This window comes from Coptis chinensis, chromosome 9, assembly GCF_015680905.1.
Source record: "Coptis chinensis isolate HL-2020 chromosome 9, ASM1568090v1, whole genome shotgun sequence".
NCBI lineage: Eukaryota > Viridiplantae > Streptophyta > Magnoliopsida > Ranunculales > Ranunculaceae > Coptis > Coptis chinensis.
This window is the reverse complement of record NC_141464.1, coordinates 61,818,181-61,835,537: the sequence shown is the minus strand read 5'-3', so window position 1 is coordinate 61,835,537 and position 17,357 is coordinate 61,818,181. Positions and strand designations below refer to the sequence as shown.

The 17,357-nt window shown below is 35.3% G+C and overlaps 1 protein-coding gene across 9 annotated transcripts; it reads right to left on the bottom strand.

Moving 5' to 3' along the window:
- Window positions 1-10,025: 10,025 nt before the first annotated feature.
- Window positions 10,026-16,940, bottom strand: LOC147477196 (Protein kinase superfamily protein). 9 transcript variants are annotated; one of them, XR_015207703.1, is made up of 8 exons: window positions 16,666-16,940; window positions 15,239-16,562; window positions 13,462-13,731; window positions 12,007-12,162; window positions 11,573-11,701; window positions 11,092-11,153; window positions 10,463-10,548; window positions 10,026-10,362 (listed from the first exon to the last, which is right to left on the bottom strand). XR_015207703.1 is itself a non-coding variant. In XM_086582652.1 (6 exons), exons 1-5 carry the CDS (start codon window positions 16,671-16,673, stop codon window positions 11,582-11,584), a joined length of 1,878 nt encoding a protein of 625 aa, XP_086438778.1. In that variant the 5' UTR covers window positions 16,674-16,940; the 3' UTR covers window positions 10,026-10,362; window positions 11,573-11,581. The 9 variants fall into 9 exon arrangements, 3 of the variants coding, with proteins under 3 accessions (XP_086438778.1, XP_086438777.1, XP_086438775.1); XR_015207704.1 differs by having other exon boundaries at window positions 10,026-10,359; XR_015207706.1 differs by lacking the exon at window positions 10,463-10,548.
- Between the last annotated feature and the right edge of the window lie 417 nt (window positions 16,941-17,357).

Here is a 17,357-nt window from a genome sequence, read left to right as displayed (position 1 = left end):
GAAGTAGAAATGTTGATTAAGATAACAACAAAAATCAGTGAGGTTTCTCAGTCCTTGTCCGCATGCACCTATAGATATGAGATATCAACGTGTATTTTAATGGTGACAAATCATGAAATATTATCGTTTTACAGCTAACAATTATGGCTAAATCTTCAGTGCGCGAGATGTATGGTGCGCCATCACATCTCGGCCACTCATACCAGGGGTGCGTGTGTATTAGCGCAGGCAGAAGTATCAATCCAAAGGCCCAAACGACTACAAGACCTTACGACTGATTCATGCGACCAAGAAGTGCTCTATTAATTATTAGCTCAAACCAGATTTTTATAATTTCACTAAAGAGGTTCTTGGTGTACGGCAACTTAGAAGTTAGAAATTAGAACCACAAGCACCATTGACAAATGAATTGTATTAATCACTGGTCACATACACTTAATCAGTTAGTAACAGTTAATTAAAGTACGTAAGCACTTTAAATAATTTCTTATATACTTCAAATGTTGATGTGGAAATTTTCTCCATTTGCTCTTATAACATTTCTTTTTCCTTTTTTTTTTGGTTTTTTGGTTATTCATATACAACGAACAGTCAAACATAGAGAGCACAAAGATGGAAAAGACGAACAAAATAGAGAAGCAATTTTATTTCCTGATTATGTGGGTTTTCTTATTTACTTTGTTAATTTCCATTTGTAAGTAGTTTCGTTCCGTTAACTATTTCATTTAGGCGAGAGAAATATAAACGCATGGAGGCTTTCTATTGGGCAATGATGCAAGGAGCAAACTGCTAAGGAGCAAAAAAATTCTCTAACAAACATACCCTTTAACTCCACTTCTAAGGGCATCTCCAATGGGGTAAAAAGTACACCTCCAATGAGGGTGTTATTGGGATTTTAAACTCTAATTACATACTATTGTATAATTTATAAATATCCACACTCTATACTGTCAAATGGAGAAGTGTAAAAAAAATTGGATTTTAAACTCGGACGCCAATTAAAGTGGCGTTTCTCTTTAATTTAAAGTGGGGCGTCATTTTAAGTGACGTCTGAGTTAAAAAATTACAAATTATAACTTTAGAACTAAAAAGGGACGAGACTTAAAGTGACGTCCAAATTTTTTTTTGTTCGGACGTTAGTTAAAGTATCGTCCAAGCTATTTATCAACTGATAACGAGATGGGAAATTTCCCACCTCTTCTATCAACTAATAGTCTATTACCTACGGTATATCACCCCCATTAGAAAGAGTTTTTTGACACTTGGAGTGTAAACTTTACACTCTATACGGTTTACACCCTCTATTGGAGATGCCCTAAGTAGTTGACTCAATCAACTTTAACACCACTATGTTTTTGTTATCCTCATATTTTCTTAATAGCCCAAATACCCTTTATACGTGTCTATTTTGTAGAAGAGGGGCTAAAAACTAAATATTATTGGAAAAGGAGGGGGCAAAAACAAATATTGTTTTTTGCATTAACAATAGCAACATACTTCATAGTGTTTTAATATGAAATGTAGAACCCTAATTGGACAAAATTCTCAATTTGTTACTTGTAATTGGAGAAAATTTATGTTAAATATGCACAAAATAATCCTAATAGACAAACACCTCAATTTGTATGATATAATTTGGGTAAATTTATATTCACTGTGCACAATATAACCCTAATTTGACGAAATATCTAATCTGTATGGTATAATTTGGGCTAATTTATGTTCATCATACACAATAGACCCCTAATTTGATAAAAGCCCCAATTCCATTCATGAGAAAAAGATAACGATTTCGTGAGAAATAAGATAACACTAGTTATGCAAATGCACATTGGGTCGGGCCTGTTATTCTTAAACCCATCATGTCTGGGCCTATATTTAAGGGAAGCACTTGGAAGTTTAACATATCCATATCCAATAAGTAATACATATCATGATCCATTAACTAATCCATATCCATATCTATTAACTAATACATATCCATATTTATTAACTAATACATATCCATATCCATATCTAATAACTAATACATATCAATTAACTATCCAATAAGTAATACATATCATGATCCATTAACTAATCCATATCCATATCTATTAACTAATACATATCCATATCCATATCCATATCCAATAACTAATACATATCAATTAACTAATCCATTGTTTTTTAGAATTTGTTTTTTTTTCATCATGCGTACATTTGAAATAATGAAATAATGCGTAGCTTTGTTTTTTGTTTTAACATAACACATGAAAAGACAATTTTAATTTATATTAAATTAGAGAGCATGCCAAATTCAGGGTTAGTTTGGTAAGAAGGCAAGTAATTATTTTTTAAATAGGGACTATTTTAAAAACTATGCTGATGTGGCTCATTATGAGCCTCCTGGGAGAAACGGATATTAATATAGGTAGGATGTGTTACTAAGTCAACTAACAAAAGTGGGCTGCGAGCTAAAAGCTAATAAACGAACAAAGTGTAAAGCTAATAAACCATTTTATTTCTCGGAGTTCTCAACCAACTTTTCATATGTAATAACTAACATCCAAGCCGACGATTTTTTACTTTACGTAATTGTCACGTGGTTTGTGTTCAATTAAATCGAATTCAACAAAATGAAATTGTACTGAAATTCCAGCTCAAAATATAACAAAATTGTTATTTACTAAAGTTTCACGTGCAAATCACGTGAAAGGCAACAATGCCATTTCAAGAAAAAGTCACGATGGTGTTAAGGTTGACTGAGTCAACTAACAAAAATATGGCTAAAAACTAATAAACCAACAAAGTGGGCTAATAAACCTTTTTTCTAGTGTTTTGATTTTTCATGTTAGCTATTAAAATTTAAAAAAAAATGAACATTTGGATATGAATTGTTAGAAGAATTGAAAATTTGATGTTAGCTCGAACTTTCAAAGCTCTACTTATTTGGCTTGTAATGCTTTTCCTACAAGTTAAATTAAACAAGCAACTCTGCTTATAATAAAATCAAGTGCAATATAAGAGCAACTATGCATCATTGTTTTTCTCTACATGGCTTGCAAATGTTTTTTTTTTAATATAGTTGAGGTTGTGGCCAACCTCTACCTGCATTAATTAAGTTATCAAATATATAGTTTTATGTTTGTCCTCCTCGACAATAGACATGAGAGTTGAGCTCAGAGGTACAAAGAATTCTAATACATAGTCAAAAACTAAAGAAGCAAGATGATCAGCTGCTCGATTCGTTTTCATGTACATATGGGAGATCTTGACATTCACAAATAACCTTATTAGTAAGTCTTTAATCTCAGCAATTATGTTAGAACACTGTCATGGTGCTCTCTCTTGGTTCTTGATAAAACTTACTGCATGAAGAGAGTCTGATGCAATTCCCACCTTATTTATTTATGTTTATTTTTTGAATAGGATTTGGATTTATCAGTCCTCACTGTTTCATTAAAAATGCAAATATACATTACCTTTTTTATCCTCCTTCACAATTCTCTATAACAAAAATACTAGAAAAAGTATAAAGTAGTTGTATCCTTCAACAACTCAAGAGAAACCAAAAAATCAGCTGCTCTATTACATTCTCAGTATATATAGATAAATTCTACATAGAGAAATCTCGATACAATTTCTAAAATTTATGTTTTGATGTTCCAACATTTCTAAAGTGCTTTGATGTTCCACCTTCTTTATCTTAACTATAAGACATCTCTGTACGCCATTTAAAATAGCTTTAACTTCTTGATAAAGAACTGATCTTAATCCTCCTACTTCAGGGAAGGCAAGTAATATTTCCCCATTGGCATCACGAATAGTTCCTCCATTGCCACATCGGTTATCTGACAGTGAGCCATCAGAATTGAGCTTAGCAGTATCTGGGTCAGGCTTCCTCCATGAACATGGAACTGGTATTTTATTAGATTTATCTGGGTCAGGCTGGCAAATGTTGAATTTGAATATGTTTAATTATTTTTCTGAATATGTTATAATTGGGCAGTAAATAGTCAAAAAAATATTAGCGGAAAAAAAAAATGGTTAGGACGAAAAGCAAATAGAGGGGTCAGGACACTCAGGACTCAAGATTGGGGAAGGGGGCAAGAAGATATTCGTGCACGGAGGATGTTAGAAATCTTTGGAACAGAGAAAATGAAAAAGGAACGGAATCCCAAAAAGAGAAAAAGAACTGAAAAACGGATGAAAATGTGACATATGTGAGAGAGGGGTTCAATGGGTCAAGGGGTTTGTCAGGACCTGGTGTCCTTTTCTTTTTCATTCTACCTGTGCGGCTGTGCACTTGGTGGCTTCCCTTTTTTTCTCTTTCAAGAGTTGGTGCTCGACCTCAGACTCTGACCCATAGTTCGTGATTCCGAACGGAACTCCGGAATTCCGGGCGGAATTTCGGTTTTTCAAAAAAACGGAATTCCAAACATAGAGTCGAAATATCCGAAATTCCGAATTATCCGAAATTCCGAATACAACAAGGGTCGAAATTTAATGAATTCCGGTTTTTCAATTTGTCGGAATTCCGAGAATTCCGAAATTCCGAACTATGCTCTGACCCCGAGTTTGGTGAAACTGAGCTCAATATATGTAGTACAGGGCTACAAGCTAATTCACGTGAAGGTACATATCTCGTTTACAAGAAATTTGTCCCAACACCCATTTCACAAAACCGTGTCTTTTTAAAAATCACTCTAAATGATAATTTTTGGGTATAAATAATCCGGAAAATCAATTTTCATGAGAAAATAACTCGTAAGTCTATATTTAAAATAAATATTTTTTAATTTTACTTTTTTAGTGGTTTTGTTATGAACAATAAGTGTTTACACCTTATATTGATGTATGAATATTAATTGTTCATATCCAAATAGATTAACATACTTCATGCAATATATTGAGGCATGAACAATAATTGTTCATAACTCATGTTGAGGTATAAATAATGATTGCTCATACTTCAATATGTGTTCTTACTGATCATACATTATGTTGAGGTATAAACAGTGATTGTTTATCTCCCAATAGGTGTTTTTACTGATCATACATTACGTTGAGGTATGAACAGTGATTGTTCTTATCCCAAATTGGTATGAACAATGATTGTTATTATTCAAATAAGTGTTTTTACTGATCATATCCCCAATTAATGTTCATATGAACAATGAATGTTCATAGCTTATGTTGAGGTATGAACAGTGATTGTTCATATCCCAAATAGGTATGAACAATGATTGTTCATACTCCAATAGATGCTCTTACTGATTATACATTATATTGAGGTATGAATATTGATTGTTCATACCCCAAATAGATATGAACAATGAGTGTTCATAGCTCATATTGAGTTATGAACAGTGATTGTTTATACTCCAATAAGTGTTCTTACTGATCATACATTATGTTGAGGTATGAATAGTATAAACAATCATTGTTCATTGTTCATACTCCAGTAGGTGTTCTTTTACTGATCATACATTATATTAAGGTATAAACATTGGTTGTTCATAGCTCATGATGAGGTACTATAAACACTGGGTTGTTTCGGTTGGGTCGGGCCGCTTATTATTTCGCATTAGGTGTATACTTGACTTTTCATCTACCCGAGCCATTTTTAATTTCGCGTCAAGAGTATATTTGAACTTTCATCTACCCGGTCTTTGTGATTGATTAAAAAAAAATGTGTCCTTACGAGTTACTTTCTCTCCTGGTTAGGTCTATGACTTGCTTTATCTACGAATTGAGATTGAGAGTTAGGTGAAAATGGCTATGCTTTTCTTTTGGAGAAGAGTTGCCTACGTATCAAGTTTTCTTAAGTCAAGCCTTACGTAGTTCATCCCTCTCTATTTGTAGGTGGTGAGTTGACTTTTCTTATTTGTTCTAGACCGTTGTGGAGTGTAGATCCATATTGTGCGTTCTCTTGATGATTCACATTTACTTCCATCGTTACAAAGTAAATATCTCCTTATGTGGTACTTTGACTGATCTTCAGGATCGTTGCAGATCCTTTGTTTCCATATGTGCTTGTATCTGATATTTGGATGTCCTGGATTTGGGTCGTATCTACGACCTTGTGGTCTAATACGACCTTGTGATATGCGAGCTGTGAAAGTACGATCTGGTGGATTCGACACGTGTGTTGTGAAGACAGGTTTGAGAATGGGTTGTACTAACACAACCCTCTTTTTAGATCGTTGTTAGTATGACAGCTATGTGAAAAGAAAAAGTAAAAGTGATCTATATGTGAACACGTGTCCAACTGTAAAAAGTTTTGAAAGGAAATAACTCTTCGGGTTTTTGCGCACAAATTTTGGATTAGATTTGTGGGCTATGTAGGTGGAGTGAATACGGCTAACGGTAATGTATATAATGATTACGTGGTCGTGGGTTCGAACGCCAATGTTTAGGTCTATGACTTGCTTTATCTACGAACTGAGATTGAGAGTTAGGTGAAAATGGTTGTGTTCTTCCTTTGGAGAAGAGTTGCCTACTTATCAAGTATTTTTGGGTCAACCTGAATCAAGTCTTACGTAGTTCATCCCTCTCTATTTGTAGGTGGTGAGACTGACTTTCCTTATTTGTTCCAGACCGTTGTGGAGTATAGATCCATATTGTGCATTCTCTTGATGATTCGCATTTACTTCCATCATTACAAAGTAAATAATATCTCTTTATGTGGTGTTTTGACTGATCTTCAGGACCATTGCAGATTCTTTATTTCCATATGTATCTGTATCTGATATTCAGATGTCCTGGATATGGGTCGTATCTTCGACCTTGTGGCGTAATACGACCTTGTGATATGTGAAGTTACTTGTGGATTGGACACGTGTTGTGAAGACAAGTCTGAGAACGGAGAGTACTAACATCCCCATCTGTCTGTCGAGTTTCTCCCTGATCTCGTTTATCTCATTTTGCTTCTTTGGTTAATCAAATTTTCAGGTTTTAACACTGATCCACATATTTATTGACAAAATGGGACTAGCGCTAAATATCGACTCAATGGATTAGATAAGGGCTAAATAAAATTAAGAGCAAGAAATTAACGTTATGTACATTATGAATTTATGAGTACATCGGTACGTGATGCATTCCCATATAATTTCTACAGAAGTGAACTCTTTTCTTTCTCCTGTCCTCAAAATAAGAGTGGTATTTCAGGCAATTGACCTCTACAGAGTGCAGACATACAGTGACTTCTTTTTTAGCAACATTTTCTGGGCAGCTAGCTAAAGCTTATGTCTAGGTCTACAGACGGTAGTGGTGGCCTCGTGGGTGACAGCAGAAGCACCCAACTTTACAACAAAAAAATATAATAATCCAATGAAATACAAACCATACTGTAAAAGAGTATGAGAAAGAAAGCTACAGATTTTGACTCTTCACATGGACGCAAAAGTATACCTTTTCTTCCTCTATTAGTGTATGATGATTACTGGTATGGTTAGCTGGATTAAACTTTTTAATACTAGCAAACAATAAACAACTATATCCTTGATGTCCCTACAGACCAATAATCTCTTAATTAATTATTTATTCTCTCTATATTCTTTATTTTGAGAAGGACAAGAGATTTAGAGATCCCACTCAGTTTGTCACGGAAGAAACAAACAAGATTCAAATTAAAAAATAAATACACACCTAATATTGTATGATTTTGGAACTTTCAACTTTGCAGGTTCAGGTTGATTGTTGAGAACGTGAGGGCAGAAGAATTGAGAATTGAAATAGTTAGAACTTTGAAATTGAAAGTATGGAAATAAACACGACTGGTATCGGAGTTTTGTATTTGTATATGATGATATAATAATGAGTGGCAATCGGGCATAATTATTCCACCAAAAAGCTTATGCAAAGCTATGAAATCTATTGCCTTTCTCTTTTATCTGCAACTAAATTGTTAACAATAACATGCGTGTATAAACCAAGGCTCAAAATATTGTTGATATATATTGTTTTTTTGGTACACCGATATTAATATATTCGATATATATCTACTGAATATTGATTTTTTTTTTTTCTAATATATATCGGAATTTTCGATATAAAATTTTATATTGCCGATATAACTGATATATATGCGATATATATGATATATATCGTTTGATTTTTTAACCATTTTTTAATATAAATATCTAATATTTCCGATATTTTATGATATTTTTTTTCCAATATTTCTAATATTTTAGAAAGTTTGGACTGGTCACAAAAAAAAAATAGATATATTCGATATATCCAATATATATCGGTTTTTGGGTACACCGAAATATTCACCGAATTTGATAATTTGGGCCTTGCTATAAACTATAAAGAAGTATTAACCTTTGTAAACCTACTTTTAAACTTCTCAAATGATTTTTGGTTATTAATTGGCCATTTTCTTTGTGTAAAATGCTGGCATGATTCACAACATAAGTTTCCAACTGGAATATACTGTTAAATTCCATAGTTTCGTATGAAAATATTGAAGGGACGTTTATGTGTGCTCAACGAGCAGATGAAACTCTAATGCACAATGTTATATGCCATAGCAGCGTACTACTAATGTGCTTTGCGACATGCTCTTTTTTTTTTTGATGCAAATCTTACTAATATTATATAATCAAAGAAGCAAATAAAACAACTTAGTCTTACACCACCATAGGCCTACAGTTTTTAACAGCCAAACAACTTGGAAGATCTGCTAGGTCTAGCTGTTGTCTCGCCCAACTGGCTAGCCTATCAGAGTCCCCATTAACTTTCCTACTGATCCATCTGAACACCCAGGAGTTCACATCTGCCATTTTTTGCTTGATGCTTGCGACATGCTCTTGTAATAGACTAATTTGGCATTTAGTAAAACCTCAATGTCGTTATAGTCGCTCATTATTCAGTATGGCCTCTTCAAAAATTCCAGAATCCAGATTGGGACTGTGTGTGATCTATCTTGTGATGGGATCTACATCACACCATTTTATGCTCAAGTTGGTGTCATCGAACGTTTTAGTCCTTAATGTCAATGGAACTGGTTAAGTTCTACATTAATTATATCAGATATACGCAAAATCAGGCTCAAGATTGCTCACCTTGGAGCCAACCAGCATGGATTTTATGAAACTAAAAGTCAATTATTGTAAGTCGATCTCAAACCAATTTCATATCGTTTGGCATTATACATGCAATCAATTTTCTGTTGATCTTGTGATGATTTAACAAAATTTCACCCGAGATGTACTGATCATGTAGAAACTCGATAACAACAAAGAATATGTTCCTCCAATAGAGACATTAACAATACATCAAGAAGGATTAGTCATATAAAATCCAAATAGATGCGACAAGAAAAGGAGTGTTTAACAATTTCTCAAGTAGATCGTGTTATTCAGTAAGCTACCAAGAGGTGGGGTTGTAATTAATCATAACAATTAATTGTGATCAATCTGCAAAAGGGAATGTAATGTTTCAAGTTGAGAATAGGATCATTGTGCACTAAGTGATTGGCTAATTATAACTGGGAGTTTCTTTAACTTATCAATTTTGCAGCCAAGACAATTGAGTTAAGGACAGCGTTTTTACTTTTTGGTCTATTGTAATCGAGCACTTGAAAAGTAACAATAAAGTCTACTACTCTACTGAATACTGATAGTGTCGGATAACATGGAAGGACACACTCCAAACTCCTTTATCAGAAAAAAGACAGTAAACAACGAAGTGGGCGTTTCTCAACCGGCAATTAAACTGAAAATGGAGGCCTAGGGGGTTACTAAACTAGTAATGCCCGTGTTCTTATTATTTGACAGGATAACCGTTAAGGTTTTCCTTGTATCCCATGTTTAATGGTTGTATAAGGATTATGACCATAGATCTTAGGAGCAAGTTCCGCTTGTACTGGATTGAACTAACAATCCAGAGGTTTGAAGCCTGAACCCCATGATGATGTTTGCAAGGAACATGGGGAAGTCGGGCTTGTTGATGGAAATGTGACATTTCACAGCGTCAAGAAGCTACCATCTGCATTTACATGTTCTCAGTTTCTTATCCCTAACAACCTGTAAATTGAGCTTATCAGTGAATAGCATAATTAAATTTATCTGAATATCTAGTTGAAACTGCTCAAACTTCCTCCAATACTTCTAAAGATACACTATTATTTTAGAACATTTATACCATTTCACTGTAGCAATGAGTTTAGCCAGATCAAAGCGCATCCTTTTTTCTCCACTAAGAACTTATAAAAAATGTCCTATCAGTAGTAAACGACAGATGAATGCTTCAATAGTAGAAGGAGAAGACTTTGAACTTCTGAAGTGAAAAGATTCCTTTTCGCTGTTGCAGGGTAACCATTGACGACATTGATCTGATCAGAATGTCAATGGCTACTTTAAACTACTGTGCAAAGAGAAATATAAAAACTGATCAGAGGTTGTACATGCCCATGCCTACACTAGCAGAAGTCCATAATTTCCAACAACAAAAGGACCCAACAAACCTCAATATTTACCGCCGGAAAGAACCACTAGAGCACCAATGTGGAACATTAAGGACCATATAGCTGGCAGATGGTCACCAGAATTCCTGTAAGAGGAATCCTTTCTGGGGGAGAACCAAATAATCACCAAAGGTCAAGCCAATCCCGTACCCTCTATTCAACATACCGGTTGAATAGATTTCTCAAACTCTCAACCGCTAATAATATGGATTCAACATTTCTACTAACCAAGAATCAACAAGTACAACAGTTCTACAAAAAGCTTCAAAAAATTGCATATGTTATCTTGCATGAAAAACCCTTCTCAAGAAACGATGCCAGATCTCCAGTGGCCTTACTGGTCAAACCTTGGGAGGTTGGGACCAAGGCCTTGGGTTCGATTCCCATCACCACTGGGGAAAATGGGATTTACAGGTTTCGGAAATAAACATAACTATTAAAAGAAACAATGCCAGGTAGTCCAGATTTGTTTACACACGAATCAGTAACAGAAAATAAGGTTACATAGTCCCAGAAAAAGGAGAAATATAAATGAAAAATAGAACCTCATAGGTGAATAACAAGCAGAAAACAAAAAATCCGGAAAATTTGAGAAATAGCTGTGTATACTAAAAAGATAAGATACTCACAAGCCCAATTTTGGCGACAAGTCACATAAGAGATGTGGTAAAGTTGTGAAGTGTTTACAGCCTTAGTAAACAAGGTGACAACACAGATGTCATAAACAAAAACTTAGAATTACTTATCATGAACATATATACATCAAAAGTGTTTACAGTCAACTGAATGAACCTCATCTCTGTGCTCAAAATTGTTTGAATTTATTCAACCCTGAAGTGTGTACCAGAACCCAAAACCTTTTAGTAATCCTCCCACTCATTTACAAACACTCAAATAGTATTAATGATGACATAAATTACTGATTCAAAATGCTTGTGCTAAGCCATACAAAAAAAATCATGTATCAGAGAAACTTCGACATTCAAATTGAATCTTGCCCTTTATTGGTTCCACTGTGATACATCCTTCGTAAAAAATAATAGAAATGAAAATAAAGCGAGTACAAGAAAGATTTCTATTGTCAAAATTGTTTGTAAAGACGGATCTTACGAGTATTGTTTACGGGGCCATGAGTCCTTTAATTGTGTATTCCAGAGATTCTGCCCACCCTGCTTTGAATAACAGTGTCTGTAGAGTTTTCATCACATTGTAATCCGGATCAAGCTTTTGCTGCCAACCCTACAACAGGTATACAAAATCAGTCAAGGATGAAATATGTGGGAAGTTTTTATTCCTTCTTATTAAGAGAATTAGTTGATTTCACATTTTTTTGGTTTAGAAGAAACCTCGTTTCTATATCTTTTTCGTTCTTTTCCTCTTTTTACTTGCATAAAACAAGATCTTATTACAGAAAAGTAGTGCCAAGGAAGGGCTGGGATTAAGACATCACACTCTACCAAGATTAAATTATTAAGTGGCATTGTCGATCTATTCCTTCATGCTAGTAGTTCTTGTTATTTATAAATACGGAAAGAGCTCATTACCTCGAGAACCAACATGGTCACCATCACAGTGCAAACATTGCCGTCAATGTTAACTTTATGACGCCGAACTTTCTCAAGCAATTGGTGCATGCATTCGGCAGGATGGACAACATCACCTTCTTCGGTACCCCAGAAAGTAAACGACTTCTCCACTTCCTGATTAACAGCACAATGTTTACTGTTTAGAATATATACATTGACATGGAACAACTAGAAGAGAAATCTTAAACAAGCCATTGTCTATGCAGCATTGTAAAGGCACTGACAAATGCATAATAAGCAAATAGTAAGATAGATGTCATGAGGTTCATCACTTTCATAAAAACTTGCAAGAAAGGATCCACTAGGTTGACATCGAGAGTTGACATTGCCATACAGAGTCATCCAGGAAATTTGAGAAAGTATTGGCTAGGATGCAAGGGTTTGGAAGCAAGTGCAGTATGGGCCATATGGATGTTAATGGAGATTTTGAAGAGTAATGGGTAGAGGTGGAAGGGATTGTCTAGTAATGGTTAATACCTAAGAAATCATAAGAGTTGTTAAACAACTAATGATATTTGTAAATTCAAAAAGGAGGAAAGACGTTAACGAGCTGAATTCAGGAAGCTAGTACATTCGGATCCTATTTGTCTATGTTACATGGGAACATACATTTAAAAATAATCCATGTTGGATATGAATCCACATATCCGTGCAGGATACGTATCCATGTGTCCGTGTCAGGACACAACATGAACATATATTGTATGTGATATACCTCAATTTTTATATTTAAGCGTTTCAGACACTTCATATCCATCCGGATACAGACACGTAACCGTGTCAATGTAGCTTAGCTATTTATCCATACTCGGAATAACTAGGAAGCTCTAAAGGACTGGAAATAGATATGAGCAGACGATTGCCTTAAAAAAAAATTAGAAGATCATGCAGTGGACTATGAAGCTAGTATTTATCTACTTCAAAGGAAATCAATGTGTGAACTATGAAGCTTGTCTTTATCTACTTCAGTGGAAATCAATGTGTATTCAGATGACGGTGCAAAATATAGCAGATCTCAGTGATTATCTTTGTGTAGTAAAAGGAGCGTGTCTTCCCTAGTATATGCAATATCTGTTTTTTTCTTCCTGGCACAAAGAGATATATCCAAAAGAAACATAAGTAAGTTGACGTAACCTACAAGGAAAAGAACCATAGACACACTAGCAATTTCAGGAACAAAAATGGCTAAAAAGGCCAGTAGAGTGCACCTTTATAACTTTGGTGTTTCGCTCTTTTTAAATGTTTTTTTTACCAAACAACTTAACTTCAGAACTTGCACTAGAAACAAATAAAAGCACGTCATAGGAATGACACAAGATGTTCAAACTCAAAACTTGAAGCCCAAAGGCTTAAGAAATCAAAGTTCAAGCACATGTGTAGTTTATCCCACAAAATCATATAATGAAATGTCACCTCAATAAATGCACTAGGATCAGGGCAGGTTTGTTTCTTTGACAATTTCAGAGTGCTCTCTGCAGCAGTGCGACCATCTCGGACGGCAACAGCCTTGAAAAACTCTAGCAAATTATCTCGATCATTCCCTGAAAGCTCAGCTGTCATGCCTACATCAAGAAATATGACATGAGGCTTGGATTTAAACAGCCCTTTTTCTTTAGGCTTTCCCTGAGCTACCCTAACGAGGATATTTCCAGGATGCATATCAGCATGGACAAAATTGTCAACCTGAGAAAATATAGTGAATATCAATGTTAGAGACTTCGTCAAGCATATTGAAATGGGTGAACTAGTGTTACCCCACTAGATGAGCCAATTAGGATTTCCCCCCAACTAGATGGGAAATTAGGGTCTCCCCCCTAAACACACGGTCAACTTGGTTTGACCGTTAACTTTCAAGTCAAACAACTGAAAATGACATAAATGCCCCCACTTAATTAAAATTATTTTCTTTTTGAAAACAATGAGGGCATTTGTGTAATTTTCAATTGTTTGACTTGAAAGTTAACAGTCAAACCAAATTGACCGTGTGTTTAGGGGGGAGACCCTAATTTCCCATCTAGTGGGGGGGAAATCCTAATTGGCTCATCTAGTGGGGGGGTTATACTAGTTAACCCTATTGAAATATATGCATTCAAATGTATATGTGTGTGTATCCATAAAAAACTCCACTCGTCCTATTACATCTGCTCAATCCATCGGGTAGGGATATAAAGTAAGAGTGTAGAGGCAAGAGACTTAAATGCAAATTTGATATCTCTACTTCACTCAAGAAAGAGATGAACTCCGTCTCCCTATCAAATTACTCACAACCCTCCTCTCTTGTTTTCTTTTCTGTTTAAAGATAAGGAAGTGACCTTCACAATATAGCAAAACCGGAGCAATTAATTAGGAAGGAAGCAAGTTCCATTAGCCTGATTCTTTTCTTTTTCCTCAGTTCATAGATTCATTTACGGTAGTAGAATGAAAAAACTTCACTAAACCCATCTTTTCAACTATATGTATTCTTACGTTGTGGTACATCCTGGGAAGGCATCCCGACCTTGTGATAAGACACACACCAAACGACCGGGCTAAGATAAAATTTAAAAATGTGAAACAAAGAACAACATCGTTGCTCAAGAACATTCCACACTTCACTACAAGCTTCTTGGACTCTTAATAAAACTGCAATTCAGGACAAGTATAATGATTTAGCGTTAGGATGTGAAGCTACAGTGCGTTGAAAAACATATATGTAGTAATCTAGACCCTAACAAGGTTTCCAGGTTATATTTAGTTCAACAAGAAGTTCAGTTCTTCGCATTTAAGTTTCTGAATACGAGAGCAGATCATATTCAGTTGCTGAGGCAAATCATTGTAAAAATCAATTTAAGGCATGCCTGCATGTAGGACTGAAAAATATCAAATATACAAAGTAAATAAGGCTGCAAAGTTATACAATTTAAAACCTGATATGTGACATTCGCTACTTAAACGACTTTTCAAAAACGTCTATTTAGGTCACATATGGTCATTATCATTCTTTCCATGACTTCAACAGTTAAACTCAAACCATTTGACATTAATAACTGCACCAAAGCACTAATTTATTTGGCTAACACTACATAAAAATAGCTTGTTACACTTTTAAAGGAAAATAAAGACCACGCAAATGAAAGTATGCAGATTGCTAACTTTCGCACATGAAAAAAAAAATGCAGTTCCATCAGAGTAAAGTATAATCGACTCGTACCAAAAGCATCTTAAGAAGTGCATGAGTGCCAATGTGCGCAAGAGCTTGTTTAGTTCGATCGCTTCCGACCAGGACATCATCATCATCAATATAGCGTGAAACACTTTCCCCTTTCTCATAAGTTTCTACCAGAACAGAAGGATGCACAAGAGGATACAACGGCTTTGGGAAAGACACATTCCTCCGTTTTCTGAAATTATAAATAAAACGGCTCAAGTGGGCAGCTTCCCTGGAAAGATCAACTTGAGACATCATAAAAACTGCAAACTGTTGTACACTTTCATCAAGCCTCAACCACCTCAGCGCGTAGGGATGAAGTTTGAGATTTTGGCAAAAATGGATGATCACAAAATCTCTCCTAATTGATTCACTAACACCGGGATGCCTAACTTTTACAGCAACCACTATGGGCTTGGCCTGTTTGCCAGGGTATCGATATCTCAATTTGGCTCGATGCACTTGGGCAATACTTCCCGATGCTACAGGTGCCTCTTCAAAATCATCAAAAATTTCACGAAGCTTGCGATTAAAAGCCTTTTCAATAGTTCTTTTCGTGTAGGCAAAGCTATGTTCTGGCGCTTTAGAGTGAAGCTTCGAAAGCTCAATGCATAAATCTCTAGGGAAAAGATCTGGTCTCGTAGCTGCCCACTGACCCCATTTTATGAATGCAGGACCTGCTTTTTCCAGGGTAACACGGACAAGATGAAGCCATGTTTTCCTAAACTCAACACCAAAAGAATCCGCAAATGGCGCCATTGCTATGGTTGGTGAAAACAAAAAAGCCAGATAAATAGCTCTTATAAACAAAACAAAACCCTCTAAAACCGAAAACATAAATGAGGTAAAATAAACACGCCCATCCTGTGCTTGCATGTAGAGACTATTCCCTCTAGGAAAATTATCCCCCGCATCTGCCAACGCCCTCTCTCTCCACGCTAACTTTCCAAATATTAATGAAAATACCCCAAGAGTAACAGGATGAGACCTCGTTAGTGACAAAGTCACAGCACGAGCTATCCTACTTATCTGCGGGGAAGCCAGTCCTCTATAAAAACCCATCCGTGAAAGCCTTTTCCAAGCCGTTTGAGCATGATTTGTCGTAGCATTTCCTCTCGAAAGGAGAGATAAATTATTATACGCACATGTACTATATAGGTTCCCCTTGGTATGTCCTCTACCGGAATACCTATATAAGGAGTAGAATCTATAAAAGGGAGATGATTGTGTAATAGTAACGAGTGCGGGGCGATTCTTATTCACTTCTGAACTATAATTTGCAATAGAGTAATGCCTAGCTTTCCTAATGTTTCCAATTGCCAAAAACCTGCACATTCAATATATAAATACATTAAAAAAAAATAGTCTTTATCAGTAATTTCAGATCAGAAAGCATGTCAAAATAACAAAAAGATGGAAAATTGGCTTACTTGAACATGTTTGTGAAGGTTAATGAATATGACTAAAAACCGCAGGTAGTGAAATGTCCGTACATGCATTTTCTTTCTAACATTCGTGCAATTGCTTAACTGTTTATTGTGATCATCGTATTTTTGATGTCACATGTTTCTATGACTGCCAACGCTAGAGAGAGGAGGGTTTTGATTTGTTTTGGGAACGATTAATTTGGGGACTGTTTTGTTCTACTTGTTATTTATTGGAGTTGTGTTTTTGACCTTTCGGTTTTGGAAAGAAACTTGACCTCAAATTCTCAAAAGACTCTTTGATGGCTTTGGGCCGATATTATAACTAAAGTTTGGCGTGGGCTTGGGCTGCGAGTGTTAACAATTTTAGTTTCAGAGAACGGGCCCATACAACAGAATCAAGTTTTAATTTACCTTCTATTTTGGGTAAGCACATAATTATTGATTAAGGACAAACCGGGCAGTGGGGAAAACTCGCACGTAACTTTTCAATTTTGTTTTTGACCACCCTAGTACACTCACATTTTATGTTAGGATACGTGAGAAATTTCATTTATTTCATGTTGTACACATGTATAGTAATGGTATTTGCATCATAGTCACAAAATTCGGGGATTTTTTCAAAAAATTGTAATAAATCTCCGAATAGGGCAGTCATCGAATTTGGATACGAATAATCTTATAAAACAGTCGAGTCG